Source organism: Vicugna pacos, chromosome 21, assembly GCF_048564905.1.
Source record: "Vicugna pacos chromosome 21, VicPac4, whole genome shotgun sequence".
Taxonomy (NCBI): Eukaryota; Metazoa; Chordata; class Mammalia; order Artiodactyla; family Camelidae; genus Vicugna; species Vicugna pacos.
In genome coordinates, this window is record NC_133007.1 from 13669815 (window position 1) to 13686183 (window position 16369).

Here is a 16369-nt window from a genome sequence, read left to right on the forward strand (position 1 = left end):
GGGTCGTCCAACTTTGTTGTTTCTGTTTCTCCAGGATTATAATACCATTCCTATAAAGGTATCCAAATGAAAAAGGCAAAGAAATGTGAAACAGCATGGTGAATGTGTACAGGGCAGGAATCACAGTTTGATCGAAGCATAACAGATAACCTGGAAAGGGTGGGCCATACAGGGCCTTTTATGCCATGCCAAGAAGCTTAGGTTTTTATGCTGTTAGCATTAAAAGCTGAAAAGCTTTCACCAAGATAGTGACACCATTTAGTTTTAATTCCATATCAATTATGCGACGGCTGTGTGGATGTTACACTGGAGGGTTACAGACGGGAAAAGCATTACATCTATTGCTATAGTCCAGAAGATGGATGATGACAACCTGAACTCAGTCAGCGGTTGTAGGAATTCAGCATCAGTGGTAGTAGGAATTAAGCATAGGTGATCAATTTCAGAAACTCAGACAGTAAATTAAGCAGTCTGGATCAGTGACCTTGGCAAAAGCAGTTTCAGTGTCCTGATGGGAAATGAAGACACATTTCATTCCTTATCCACAGCTGCAGAAATAACAGGAATTGTGAAAGTGGTGATTAGTAGCTCCCAAATCTGGCTCCTTATCAGGGGCACCAGAAGAGCTTTTGAAAAATACAGATTACTCTGGCTTAACTACCAGACCCACTGAGTCAGTCTCCATGAGTGGAGCTCAGGAACCCTTATTTTGATAAGTTCCTAAGGTAAATCTTACACATATATACACATATTTCTTTTGGGAAACACTGGGGTCAACTAGTCTGTCAAGCATAATTATCCCATGTAATTCAAACCTATTTGGTTCCTGGGTTCAGACAGCAAGAGTTCAGATAATGAAGGTTGGAAAGATAGTGAGGGAAGGAAAGAGCTAAGCCAACAGCTGAAGAGGCAGAGGTTAAAATGGGAGAATCATAAGGAGATTTATATCATTAAGAAAATGGAACGTAATTACATCTGATATCTTATAATGGCCTATAATGGAATATAATCTGAAAAAACTGAATCACTATGCTGTACACCTGAAACTAATGCAATATTGTAAATCAACTATACTTCAATTTTTTTAAGTTTTTAATAAAAAAGTAGATAAAGCACAGGTAAGAAAAAAGATAACTCAAAAACTAAGGAAGGTAGGCTCCAAACATTAGCTTATCAAGCTAAGAGCATTCATTCATTAAACACAGTCAATGCTATCTCTTAAAGGTCCAATAGTAATATCTTTCTACATGATCCATGATCTTTACTCCCAATACCAACCCATCTGAAATTGGGCCAACAATTTAACTAGTGAAAACTCAATAAAAATTAAGTACTGAAACAGAATTGGAAAATATACTATGGGAAATACCAATAAGGAGTTTGCAGTCTGCCTCAGGGACCAAAAACTAATATAAATCAGTCAGAAACCTTGAAGCACTAAATAGTATGGAACTAAATGTAGGGAATCAACCCTAAGTCATCAAGGGGTCAGAGAAGGCTGCAGTCTGTGACCTCTGCTTCTGGTCCCATCTCAACTTACCAAATTCTTATTCTCTCACACTCATTTCAAACCCTACTTATGTCATGAAATCTTTCCTGGACTCTCGAAGAGATATATTTTCCTTTAACCATCCAGGCCACTCTGTACCTCTAAAGACACCCAAATTCTCTCCAAACTTCCATCCCCAATAATAAACAAACACATAACTATTGGTATGCAATAGACACTGCCCTAAGTGCTTTACCTATATTAACTAATTTAATCTTCACAACTACTTTGTGAAGGGTGAGTCTGACTATCACCCCATTGTACAGATGAGAAAGCTGAGGGACCGAGAGGTTCAGCAAAGCTAGGAAGTGAACTCAGGTAGTCTGGTTTCAGAGACTACATGTTCTTTACCTCAACATTCTACAAGATCTGGAGTCACTCTATGCTAGTCTACATTAGGTTCTGTTCAGAGCAAGTACTTTCTAATTACTTTTTCATCCCACAAGTAGGCACTCAAATACATGTAGACTGTTTGAATTCTTTTTGGTTACAAAATATCATGCTCTTCCCAGCATGTAATCAGAAATGACCACAGTATACACAGAAAAGATGATAAAAAGAGACAGGAAAACACATTCAGGAGAAGTGGGAAACAAAAGCTAAACAGGTAGAAGATTTTGGAAACCATATAGAGATTTTAAAAAGTAGGTGGCAAATGAAGGTTCTTGAGGACAGCAGCATTAAAGCTGTGTGTTGGAGGAGTAATCTGAGAGTAGCAATATTAACATGGGATGAATGGATGAGAAATGAAGGAAGGGAAAGAGTAGGTACTGTCAAAGTTATCCACATGTGAGGGAAGGACCTAGACCAGAATGGTCTCAGTGAGAATAAAGAGGGAAGGGTAGACCTAAAAGATGTTCCAAATAAGGAAATTAAGATATGTATTAGATGCAGGAAGATTTTACAAATTAAAAAAGAAGAGTAAATGATGGGGTTTTACTTTTTCATGTCTCTAAAATAGTATACCACTGAAAGAAGTGAGATTGTTAGGAAAAGCAGATTTTAAAATCAAGCTTTTATTCCATTCTATTTTTTTCAAAGAATAAACACAATTTACCACTAAAACACCCTTATCCACTGCTTCATGGAATTAGTCACTTAGTGAGAGATTCCAGTTTCTTTACATCCGCAACTATTCTTTGAAGGCCTGGAAGGTCTAGACCCAGGGAGGTCTTAACCCTTTTATATGTCTGGCATTTTTTATTGACCTAGAGATAGTCTATAGAAAAGCTTTTTTTTAAGCCAGGTTTCTCTGTGACATCCAGCAATCCTAATCACAGGCTAAGTTAAAAAGAACCTTCAAAGTCAAGAACCTTCAAATAGGCTCAACCTGCCTCCCATCTACACCACACCAAGGAGCCAGTCAGTCTTTAATCCCCAGCCTTTATCCTTCTGGTGATGGAATACTGTACGCTTCACAGGCAACTCATTCTATTTTTTAACTGTTCTGTTGAGCTTAATGTAAGGGAGACTGCTCAAATCTGTCAGCCTCTAACTTTCATCCATTTGTTCTGTCTTCTGAGGACATACAGAGTCAATCTAATCCCTCTCCAATTAACAGCTCCTCAAATATTTGGAGACATCATCATGACCTGGACAACTACTTTCTAACAAATGCCTTGCATAAGAATTGTTAGCCTGTTTTCCCTGATAACAACAGCACAATGCGTATCAAGCATTGTACTCTTCTGGGTCACCAAGTCCTTTGAAGGGGCTGCTATACACAGAGAACCTCACACAGTTTCTGGCATGTAGTGGACTCTCAAAATATGACTGTAAATGACTCAGTGAGTGAATAAATCCATCTGCTAGTAGAATTTTCAAATATATCCCTTCACAACTGGTTAAATCTTCTACCTACAACCAAACAAGTTTATTAAACTCTGTCCTCAAAATCAATGTCATATAAAGAAAATATAAACCCAGAAATAATCTGTCAGGTATGCATGTTAAATGAGCATCTTAGTAAGAAACTTTAGTGAAACACAATTTTTACTGTGTGCACTATTGGAAAGCCTGAGTTTCATATACACATTCCTTTTTCAATTAAAAGATAGTTAGGGGGAAGGTACAGCTCAGTGGTAGAGTGCATGCTTAGCATACACAAGGTCCTAGGTTCAATCCCCAGTATCTCCATTAAAAAAATAAATAACTGTGGCTCACAGAGAAAGAGAATGTGACAATGAATGTGTATATGTTCACGTATAACTGAAAAACTGTGCTCTACACTGGAATTTGACACAACATTGTAAAATGACTATAACTCAATTTAAAAATGTTTAAAATTAATTAATTAATTAATAAAATAAAATAAAATGAGGTAACTAAAATACTGCTATCGATAAAAAGTAAAAGGTATTGTAATCACCAAGTAAATGATCACATACAAAAAAATAAATAACCAAATTACCTCCCCCTGACAAAAAAAAAAAAAAGAGTTAATTTAACACAATAAAAATAATTATCTTCATTTTAACTCACCTAGTGAAATAGTACAGCTTGAATTTTGGCTTCTATAATATAAAGATATATTCTACCACTGAAATATAGAATTGAAAAAATGACTAGAAGTAACATTACATTTAATCTAGTTCAGAGGTATTCAACAATTCTGAGGACAATGATAGTAAAAAATATTTTATAGGGCAGCATGCTACACATATACAAATACACAATTAATACAAAAGTTTTACAATACAGTGTTTATCATTACTACCTAGAACATACTCTGACACTTTTTTAAGATTGCTGCAGCCCATTAAGTTGATATCATATCCCACTAATAGGTTACACCCACAACTTGAAAAACAACAGATCCAGTCCAACATCCACCCCTATCCTCAACCAATTTACTGATGAAGAAGGTATGTTTCAGCTTGTATAAATGTCTTGCATAGAATCACATAATTAATTCATTCACTTTAGCTCCTGCAATATGCTGGCACGGTGTTATGGAAAATAACAAATGAAACACAGCTCCTGACTTCATGGAAGCCGCAAACAGTTGGGTAGACAGACAAGGCAACCAGCTGCACAGGTAAGACCCGCAAGCAGTGAAGTATGAACAAGGATCACCGAGTAGGGCCTCTAAATCACACGGGGAGAGCTGAGGAAGACCACTGGAGTGACAGTAAAGACCAAACTAACCCCAGTTCTCCTTGCTGTCTGCCATGTTGCCTCGGCTTATATGAGGCATTTCTTTCACTTCCAGGGAACACCTACTATGGGTGTAAATCAAATCTACCTCAAACTATGTAACTCACAGATACTCCTAACTCCCTCAACAGTAAAATTATCTGTTTTTTCTTCAAATCTCCCCTCAATATAGCAGACAATCAACTCAGCAAAGCTTCTTTCTTCCCATTCTTCCTCTTGCTCTTGAAGCAAGAGACTCATGATACTTCCACCATTTCCTTTCTTCACTGACTTAAAAAAAAAAAATCCTGGGTATATAATACTCAAAGTAGGCCAATAAAATCAGTATCCCTCCACAATTTCACATGATTTCTTTTTTGGATTAAGTAAACAGATTAAAGTTTCTTAAATTGAATCTACAAAGACTAACGTCAGTAACTCAGTTAGCTATAAAGGTATTTCTAGATGAGAATGTAAAAATCTCACCACACAATGGTTGTTGTCCAGGAAGTAGGACTCAGGATCATGAATACTAGGATCCATGAAAATAAACTGTGGGCCTTTTCTCTTCCTTTAAATGTATGAAAAGTCTGGACCTCAGTTTTATTAATCAGAAAACAGAAACAGACACACATATACTCAGCCTCCTCTGGATAACCTAAAGCTATTCTTACACAAAGCTTCTGAGACATACCTAGTGATACAATGATAATATAATTCCAAATGGAACCAGTTAACTAGCTCAGAGATAAAACTGAAGGTTAACAAGTTGTAGAGATATCAGTCATGTCAGAATATGACTCTTTCCGCTGAAGATTAGAGTCATTGGGTATTACTTCAACACCTACCATAAGAATTCTGGCACTTCTCTTAGGTCTAACAACACTAAACACCACTATTTTTCTGTCTTGCCTCTTGACCTCTTGGCTGTAGATCACTTCTGTTCCTTGGCCTTCGCGCATATGCGTGCTAATAAGTAGTCCTGCTTCTCCAGTCAGACTCTCTCAGCTGTTTTACTTACTTCTACCCCGATCTTTGTCTACAATTTCATCTAACATTTCCAAAAGATAAAGATACGCTAAGAATGGTTTACTCCATATCACAGAATCAAATATCACGCTTAAAATTCATTTTCTAAGAGAATGTCTGAAAATAATTTCAGCAAAATTCATTTTCATTCTATTATCTCTGTGTTATTAATTCTACTATGTTCATTATCTCTAGTATTCACCACTTAAACCCTAGCATGTCACATAACCTCTTTTCCAGCTCAATCTTCCACATTTCTAAATTGAGGTTAATAAAACATACCTTTATCCTACTCTCAGGGATATTGTAAGGATTAATAACAGAATAAATGAAAAAGTTCTTTGGAACTCTTGGGAGGGAAGAGTATACAAACTGGATTTACATTGTGTGTACCTGTTTAAAGAAAAAAATTCACTGTGGTAATGCTAAATGCGGGCAATGCATTCTTTTTCTAGTATACTTTAGGTTAGTATGACCTAAAACTATTTTGATGTGGCTATAATTTTCTAACATGCAAAAAAAAAAAGAATTTGCAAATACACATTACTATCTATTGTCTTTCCTAAATTTACTTTTGTTTGTTAAAATAGTTAGAAAAGGTCCATTCTAGATAAAAGACTAAAACTAATAACCATTAAATGGGTTCTGGTACAATTCTAACGTGGGGAGGGGGTTTCCCATACCAACAACAAGCAGTCCTCCGGACACTACCCGGCTGTCCTAGAATTCAACTCAATTCTGACTACCTACTTAGAGAAAGCATCAGATTCTACAGGTCAAGGGCTCATCCCACAAAACTCCCCTCCGCCCCAACATCAGGCACCAATCACAAGCTGAGGTTGTTATGTGCGCTTCTAACCAACTGGCTACAGATTGGAGGTTCCATCCTTAGACTTCAGACTCCAGTCACAAGTCCAGACTGTTACCCACATTTCTGGCTATAAATCAGAGGTCCTCACAACCTCCTCCTTGGTTCAATTAATTTGGTAGAAAATCAAAACTACAATGAGGTATCACCTCACACCAGTCAGAACGGCCATCATTAAAAAGTCTACAAACAAATGCTAAAGAGAGTGTGAAGAAAAAGGAACCCTCCTACACTGTTGGTGGGAATGTAAATTTGGCACAGCCTCAATGGAGGACAGTATGGTGGTTCCTTAAAAAACTAAAAATAGATTCACCATATGATCCAGCAATCTGACTCCTGGGCATGTAATCAGAGAAAACTATAATTCAAAAAGACACTTGCACCCCAATGTTCATAGCAGCACTATTTACAATAGCCAAGACATGGAAACAACATAAACGTCCATCAACAGATACCTGGATAAAGAAGATGTGGAATGGAACATTACTCTGCCATGAAAAGAATAAAATAATGCCATTTGCAGCTTCATGGATGGACCTAAAGATTATCATATTGAGTGACATCAGACAGGGAAAGACAAACATATTAAATCACTTACATGTGAAATCTAAAAGAATACAAATTCTATTTACAAACCAAAAACAGACTCACAGACGTAGATAACAAACTATGGTTACCAAAGAAGAAAGGACAAAAAGAGGTAAACTAGGGATTGGGGATTAACAGACACATATTATTATATATAAAATAAACAAGGACCTCCTTACTAGCACAGGAAACTATATTCAATTTCTTGTAATAACTTATAATGGAAAAGAATCTGAAAATATATATGTATGTATATATGTATAACTGAACCACTTTGCTGTACACCTGAAACTAGCACTGTAAATTAATTACACTTCAATAAAAATGTTTTTTTTAATTTGCTAGAGCAACTCAGAGAACTTAAACATTTCACTAAGTACATCATACTGGTTTATTATAAAAAGATGTAATTCAGGAACAGCCAGATGGAAGAGATGCAAAGGACAAGATACAGGGAAAGGGCAAGGAACTTCCATGCCCTCTCCAGGTATGCCACTCTCACCAAATCTCCACGTGTTCGCCAACCTGGAAGCTCTCTGAACTCTGTCCTTTTGGGTTTTTTATGGAAGCTTCATCACAGTCATGATCCATTAAATCACTGGTCACTGGAGATTGATTCAACTTTGATCTCCTCTCCCCTTCCTGGAGGTTGGGGGATGGGACTGAAAGTTCCAACCCTCTAAATCCATGGCTGATTCCACTAGCTACCAGCCCCCATCCTTGAGTGCTTTCCAAAAGTCACCTCATTAACCTAACAAAGGACAACTTTATCACTCTCAACACTTAGGAAATTCCAAAGGTTTAGGGAGCTGTGAACCAGGAACTGTGATTGAAGACCAAATATATTTGAGAATTATATTTGGTCATGTTTTTCTGATAAATCACAATCTCACAGCAATCATTTATTGAATGCTTACGGGCCATATACTTTACATCATCTTACTTGGAACTCACATGCACAAAGTCTGTATTATTGTCCCTATATTGCAAACGAGGAAATTAAGTCCCAGTTTCCAAGTTCAATGCCTGGCTGAGAAGCCAAGCTAGTATGGAGTTAGAAGTGGGACTGAAACATCAGTCAGCAAAGCCTACACTCTATCACAGAATATAATGACTCCTTTCAAAATTGGCTTTTTCAGGATCTAGGAGACAAACATCATAAATAAGATTAGGCACCCATCAAATTACTTGATTTAAATGGATTCATCTTTTCAGTTTCAAGCCAATGAAACAGACAATGAGATCCTTTGGAAGCCCTATCCATTTCTTACAGGTATGTATGTGTTATTCCCGGCTATATCATGACCTGGAAGTCATGGGAAATGAAAATGACACAGTGTCACAAAGAAGCACTGAGATATACACTTTACCTCCTGGGAATAAAGAATTTTCAGCAGGATGTTAGAGGAAAAACAAGACCTAAAGCAATCCTGTATCATTCATATAATTCATGGGTTAAATAAATCATCCTTTCCTCAACAACTAGTTTGTCTTTCTTATTAATATTGAGAATTTAATAACATTAATGCTTGTTGAAATTGTTAAATTTTCCATGACAATGGGTCTCAAAGACTACAAACAAAAAAAGTAAGAATATGAAATAGACAAACTGAAGGATGATGATTTGCTACCCAAATATATCTCCTAGTTTACCAAAAAACCTCACGCATTTCTTTAAATTCTAATCTTTCCATTTACATTATTTATTTATATACAACTTTTCAGAAACTCTCCTTGGTTAAAGTAAGGCCAATCAATGACCATCCCAGGCACAACTTTCTAGATATGCCCACCTGGTGGGAAAATAGTAATGTGTAAAAACATTCACTATTTCATGTAGTTTTTTGCTGGGCCCATCTGTTTCCTAAAAGTCACAATTTACTTGAGAGTCTATTATCTCAGCCAAATTACCTGATCAAAGTCTGAGAGAAATTCTGCTCCCTGTCTCCTTACCCTATTGTGTATGGGGGGAAAAAAAATCACTGCTGGTCTATCATCACAGAAAGTAATGGAGGCAAGTATGAAGGAGAAGGAAAGATTGGTCCAATGGAAGGGAATGGGAAAAGGAGGTGGTGAGGGTGAGAGGGAGGCACTTTCAAACAGTAAGAGAAGGAAGAGAAGATGATTAACTGCCAACGGGCTCCCAGTTCAGAAAACCAAGTTTCAAGCTCAACTCTGATTCTCTGTCTGACCTTGGGCAAATCTCGTTTCTCTGTAATGCAGGAAAAAAAAAAAAAAAACATTCTGGTATTAACAAACCTAATTTTCTGGAACAGTGTTTTACTCAAGAACACAAATCATTTTGTGTCAACCCTCTGCTTTTACCCTCCTCTTTCTAAACACATTCTATTCTCAAGTTTGCCTTCAGAACATTTTTCCTGACATTTTGTCTTCCATTTACTTCACTACTTTAAACTGTCTTATTCTTTAAAAAGAAAATAGTATTCCACCTCCCTTAAGTATTAGTGCCTTACATATCCCTATAAAGCAGCTGGTCCGACCTATCCCACCCTCAGTGCACCCAGTTATATTTTTAATCTCTCCAACCTCTTTTCTTTCCTGCTGCTCTTCTCGCAGGCCCTCTCCAATATACAGTATCTCTCTGTGATAAAGTGACAGTCTAAATTCAATGCCTTGTTGTCAAGTCAGACACTGAGACCCAGATCACCACCTCCCTGCTTTGACATTGATACTTCAACACACGCAGCCTTGAGCTAAAATGATACGGGCTGCCAACTGACACTATAAACTCAAATATTGTCTACTTTCCACTATATCACAATTCAATTTCATAACTTATTTTTCAGAGCCGTTTTCTTTTGTGTAAAAATAGACATAGTATAAATTATTTTGTCCCATTTATTGTTGCATTATCCCGACTAAATTCATTTTACAGTCTTTTAAAGTTATAGTTTCATACTTTATGCTGTCAGTTCTTTTTACATGCACATCAGCTCCTATACACTCACACTTCCTTCTATATTCTTAGCCAGTACATTTAAAACTCAGTAATACATGCTCATTGACTTTACTTGCCCATATTTGTCAAGAATATCAATAGGAGTCATACTCAGAGCTAAATCCCACTCACTAGCCATGTGACTCTGCGCAAATTGCTTCTCTCTCTAACCCTGAGTTTCCTGCCTTATTGACATGGGGATGTGAAAACAAGTAAGGTACAGGAGGCATGGAAAGTATATCACAGCATCCATGCCTGTCACCACGTAAGGCTAAACAAATATTGGCTCCCTTCTTCCTTCTGCTTTATAAAAATCTGTTTACTATAATTCATTAGAATTTTTAAATTAATGCTGGCCATACAGAAAAATAAATTGGATTATTCTACACAGCACAGTAGTTCAGAGTTCCCTTGACTTGCCCCTGGTTGAAGAGGACAAAAATTACCTATTTCTTTTAGCTGCTTCCAGTCCTCCTTTAAAATTAAATAAATCATAGTAAGTAAAACATCACAGTTTAACTCTACTTATTAGCCCTAGCACAAGGTACTTACTACTTGAGATAAACACCTAATATACTAAATGTATGTCCTGTTGGTAGAGAACCCAGTAGCCTACCCTCTAGCATAGGTATCTACTAAGTTTCCATTCCTCTGGGCGATGCCTGCCCAAATTCATTCTTAAAGAAGTTAATCAAGGCCATTTTTTTAATATCTGTTAATCATAAGTAAATTTCAAAACAGAGATATCCTATCCAGTCCAGTTCACATAGTTGTATTGCTTCTCAGGTGTTATTAATAAAAAAGAATTAAGCTGATTGTTATAACTAAATGCTACCAAAAGTGAATTTGTGATAACCTAAATGTACAGTATGTAATTTTAATTCAGCAAAAATAGCTTTGTAATTTCAGGTTTTAGCAATTCATTGTTGAATGAGAAAAAGTTCATGTTCCTGATACTTTATTTAAATAGACCCTTGAGAACCATGAAGCATGATTTTCAACAATTATCACATTTTAACTGTTAGCACCCATTCATCTAATAACTTTAATACTTGGAAGCCATTTGTTGAAAAATACTCAGTAATTCAGATGCTCTGATGTTTTTAAAAATCTCTTCCTCAATACAAATCCATTTCTGAATTAAGAAGTTTTACTAATATGAATGCTTCTGTGCCCAATCTCATTTGCAGTTAGAGAATGCTTACCTCCTCAATTTTTAAATACTCATGAAATTATTCAAAGGATTTAAGAGTAAATTAGTGTCTAAGTCATATAAATGACTTTCAGATTTTTTAATTATCTGGTTATGTTCATTCAACAACAGCATCAAATGGCTCACTTTTAAGGTTCTCCCACCAAACAACGCTGATAATCAACATATTCATCTTTAGAAAACTAACAGCTGAATAAGTATATATTATTTGATATTTCCACATTGAAATTAAATCCTTTCAACAAAATCACTTTTTTAAAATCTTTTATTTTTTAAAATAAATCAAAAAACCTATTCTATTTGTGCAAAATTAAAAGTCTGTTTACCACTCGGGCTAGAATAAAAAAATAATGTGGAATCTTCTGCCTATATAATTAGTAGTGAAGAACTAATGTTTCTAACAAGTATATCATTAAAAAACATTTGCACATTAGCAACTAGTACAGTTTTTACTTAACACCTCTGTAAACAAGTTATATTCACTCTAAACACATACTTAAATAAACAACCCAATTATATGCTTAGACCTCCCTTCAAGAATGTCTAATACAGTAAAGAAAAATTCTTATCTTTCTAATGTTGCTTCTGCCTAAGGGGTTGCCTCAAATCCTCTGTGAAATGAGGCAAGGTAGATACACATAAATTTAAAATTATTAATATAGCAGCTTTTTATTTATTTAGGTGGTGCTTTTAAGTGTCAAAGAAATAAATTAAAAGTACTTATCAGAGGAATTGGTCAATCTTAATATAGAGAGGGTTCAATATGGCACAGAGATTTTACAGCATAGGTATCGAGTCCAAACAGCTCAGGGTGAATCCGGACTCTACTGTTTTTATATTAAATCTGCCTTTAGCAAGTTACTCAAACTCTCTAAATCTGTTTCCTCTTCTATAAAATGGAACTCAAAAGTATCTTCCTCTTTGGGGTTTTATGAGGATTCAATGAACTTATCCACACAAAAGCACCTAAAATAGCACCTGATGCATAGCTAGCTCTCAATAAATGTTAACCATCATTATCATCATCATCATCATCCTCATTGCACTGTTAAAAAAAAATTGGCTGTAAAAGTAGCTGAATAAATTTGACTCTTCTGTACACAAACCAGACCAACGGGCAGACCACAAGCCAGTTAGTGAACCCCTATATTCAGACCATGAGTCCCAGCTGTATTCATTAGACCTCAAAAGCTGCCTCTCACTGCCAGTATATATCTCATCTGTACATCCAAAAGAACAATCTGGTTACTCACATTATATCACATTAATATGTAAATTCATCACTTCAGCAAGAAAATCACAAACAAGTAGCTCATTCATGACTCATCTTATTCATAACAATCTCAAACTTGTCACCCCAAAACTGAATTTTAGAGCTACAGTTAAATGAAATAAACACATTCACAACCAAATTCATTCAGTAACGTCAAAAATATCAATATGAACAAACTGAAAGGAGAAGAGATGGCTAGTCCACTAATCATAGATTGTTAAATGTTGAGGAGAAAATGCATCATTATTTTAAGACAACAAGCTTAAATGACAAGCAAATGCTATTAATTTACACAAGTAAAGGCCTCTTGTTTTATGACCGCATTCAGTAACTGCACAGAGGTCAGAGTTTTAAAATGAACAGAGCTACATGTAAAAGAAGCAAGTTTCATTCTTAAAGGACCTTATCTTTACTGAAAAAATTCTGGATAATAAGAAGACAAAAGGTTATAGTGGAATATGAGTATGCTTTTTTTTGCCTAGGATGAATCTCCTAACAAAATAGAGACACTCCTTTTTCCCTAAGGTTGGTTTACAATTAGCAATTGGATTCTGCAATAATATTAATGACTGAAAGGCTTTATTAAGTCAAACGACCTTTTTAATTAAATTTCTCCTAATACATAAGCTTGCTAGACAAGTGTCATCTCTACAGATAATAAAGCCTTTCTGTATGTATTGAGTTTTTCCCTTTTTGTTAACCTTTTCTTTGATTTGACACTCTAATGATCATTATCAATAAAACTTTTAAAAGTATAGTAAATTTCTAATGTATTCTGCTAAATGCTGTGATTTGTATAATATTTATGATGTCCCTATTTTTCACTCTCATTAAAAAAGTGTTCAGGCTAAAATATTTTACTCTTTCAGATTTTTTTAGATCCGCATTTTAAAAGAATACAGCTAGTGAGGAAAAATGTATACACTTTCATTGCAGCATTAAGGAACGTGTTAGGGCTTGAAAACCTGGAGAATAGAATTGAGATACATGCATAAAACTGTCATTAGGTTCAAAAGCTCCTGGCACAAACAGTTCATTTTTAATACTGATAATACAGACTCATCCAACTAAATTTATGAAAGATGTATAAACATGCTTATTGCACTTGAATCACAATTTTAACCCTTAAGCATTTGTTTAAAAAACCAAAGCAGTTAAATGAATATTATGACATCACATTAAATGTTCTGGAGTTTGAAAACCCAAAAATACATTGTCATCAAGCCTCATCTTCCCTATAGATACCACTTGAAATTTAGCAAATTTCACTGGTAATAAATCAAAGAAAGTAAAACCCTTAAGTATGTAACTGTTGTGTGTACATGCTTGAAATCACATATTCATCCATCGTTTCACCATTAGTCTATGATGACGTAGACAAAATGCTTTACCATCACTTTTCTCATCACTCAAATTAATGATAAAACCAAGGCAAAGTGATTAAGTGACTTACTCAAAGATACCAGCCAACTGTCAGCAATTTTACTTTTTATTAGGTTTCTTAGCTTTCTAGTTCAAACAGGGAGGAAAAAAAAAAACCTAAGTATCATCTGAGAGAGCACTATCTGAGAGAAGAGAATATACACTTTACGGGTATTAGCATTTCCAAAGGAGATGCAGGAATATCTAAATTTTACACAAACACTAACAAAAAAAAGAAAAAAGAAAAAACAAGAACATTCTGAATCCCGAATCACTAACCAGCTAAATAAGGAGAGTAAGGTACAATCTCTGGATTGTACCCCCTCCAGCCCACTCTCTCAGCTGCTCTACATTTCTACCTGGTTTACTACTGGGAAACAGATTTCAGCTTTCATAATGCTTTCAAATGGGCTTTTCTTAGCTAATGTCTGCACTCCTCAGGCAAGGCCGTTAAGGTAACTTAATCCCTCAGGAATTGCTCAGTGGAAAAAAATGCTGATTTCCAATTTTAAAATGAATTCTTTAGGGGTTTTTTTTCTGAATTAAGAGTAACGACGAAACCCATAACTACAATTTAGATTCAGCACGTTATCCTGAAGACTCGCAGGACAAATAAAAGCTTAGGAAACGAACGGAAGACGCTGCTGGGGGAGGGGGCGCGGAGAGAGTGCGAGAAAGACGCTGGTCCATTCCGAGATGATGCAGGAATGACATGGCACCTGGACAACACAAGTCTACGTTCACACACACACACACCCCCACTCCAGAGTCTGTGCCTCGGTTTCTCTGACAGATGCCTGGAGCTGCGACTCGGTGCACACACGAACACACCACCTTTTATTCTTAGACTCCTAGAGAGGAGAATGGTGGGGAAGCGTCGCCCGTTAAAGCTTCACCACAACAAATGATTTCTTTCTCCTCGCATCCCGCCTCCCCTGCTAGGGGCAGGCGACGGCTGTCTCGAACAGTAGACAGCTGAGAGGAGCCGAGAACCAGGGCGAGAAGGAAAGCGTCTCCAGTGGGGGAGGGAGGCGGGGAAATAAACCTCACAGCCTCGCGGAGAGCCTCGGGGAGGCTGACAGGAAAAGGAGGAGGATGTTAAGCCGGGAAAACGGAGAGCGGGACCGGGAAGCGCCCGGACGCGCTACGCATCTAGGCTGCCCGGGGCTGGGGCTGGCGCGTACTGGGCGGGGGGAAGTCGATCCTGGGGCGGCCCCCCTCCCCCGACTCCTCAACCCGAGGACAGGGAGGAAATGGCTTTGTATCGCAGGATGAAAGGCAGACTGGAGGGCCACCAGGCGGGGAGGGACGGAGGATGCTCGGAGCCGGGACGACCCCGCCCGCCTCACGGACACCGCTGCTCTGCCCTCGGCTCCGCCGCAGCCCCTGGTCCAGCCTCGGGCTCCTGCCGCGGGTCCACGTTCCAACGGCCCGGAGCGGGTCGCGCCGCGCGCTCACCTGCCCACGAAGTTCTCAAGCACCGAGCTCTTGCCGGCGCTCTGGCCGCCCACCACGGCGATCTGCGGCAGCTCCAGCAGGCAGGTCTGTCCCAGCGCGGAGAAGGCGTCCTGCAGACGGTTCACCAGAGGGATCAGCTCCTCCATCTCCCGGTTCCCCATTGTGCCTGCGCCACCGGCTGCCCGCTAATCCCTGCTGGTCTCCGCGACCTGGCGGGGAGCCGGGGCCGCGCAGCCCTCCCCGCGGCTGCCGCGCTGGGTTCAGTCAGCAGGGTCCAGCTCAGACGTCGGATCCCGCCGCCGACCGGCCTCTAGTGCGCTCCTGACAGCAACGGCCCCGAAGCGCGCCTGCGCAGGCGAGCGGGGGCGTGGCCTGGCTCCGCGACCACCCCGCCCGCACCGCGCTGGGCAGCTGCTCGGCCCTAGGCTTCCCAGCCAAACATCCCCCGCCCGGCGCGCACGCACTGCCTCCCAGCTGCGGACAGATGCCACCGCCTCTGTCTTGTGCTACCAAGGCTCAGAGGCAGAGTCAGGAAATGACATGAAATCAACAGCAGTCGGAGGCACTGTTCCCCTGCAGCAGCTACAAAGCCAAAGTCCAATGGAAAGCACTACCACTAGTAACAGCTCAGCACCGTCGCCAGCGTCGCCACCAGTGCACCGCCCCTAAGAGTGCCCCTCCCAAAAGGAAGTCTCATGTTCTCACATCCCACTCCAGAAGCCTGGCTCTTCTCAGGGTAGCCGGCCTTTTCGGGTCTAAATACTTCCATCTGACATCCCATTTCAGGCCCTGCGTAGGTTGACCCTTTCTAATCATCTTTAACAGCTGGGTCCTCCCAGCCCGGTCTAAGCAAAGGTAGAGTCCGCGTTTAGCCC

At 38.6% G+C, this 16369-nt stretch overlaps 1 protein-coding gene across 6 annotated transcripts in view; it reads right to left on the reverse strand.

Annotated features, from left to right (window-relative positions):
• DNM3 (dynamin 3) overlaps positions 1–15823 on the reverse strand; it is a 458318-nt gene extending 442495 nt beyond the window's left edge. For 5 of the 6 annotated variants that reach the window (XM_015245096.3, XM_006211127.4, XM_072946114.1 and 2 more), the window contains exon 1: positions 15495–15812. In XM_015245096.3, coding sequence (XP_015100582.1) covers positions 15495–15655 — 161 coding nt within the window. In that variant the 5' untranslated portion in view covers positions 15656–15812. Of the gene's footprint in view, positions 1–15494 lie in introns of all 6 variants that reach the window. The other variant, XM_006211125.3, reaches the window with a different exon arrangement.
• Between the last annotated feature and the right edge of the window lie 546 nt (positions 15824–16369).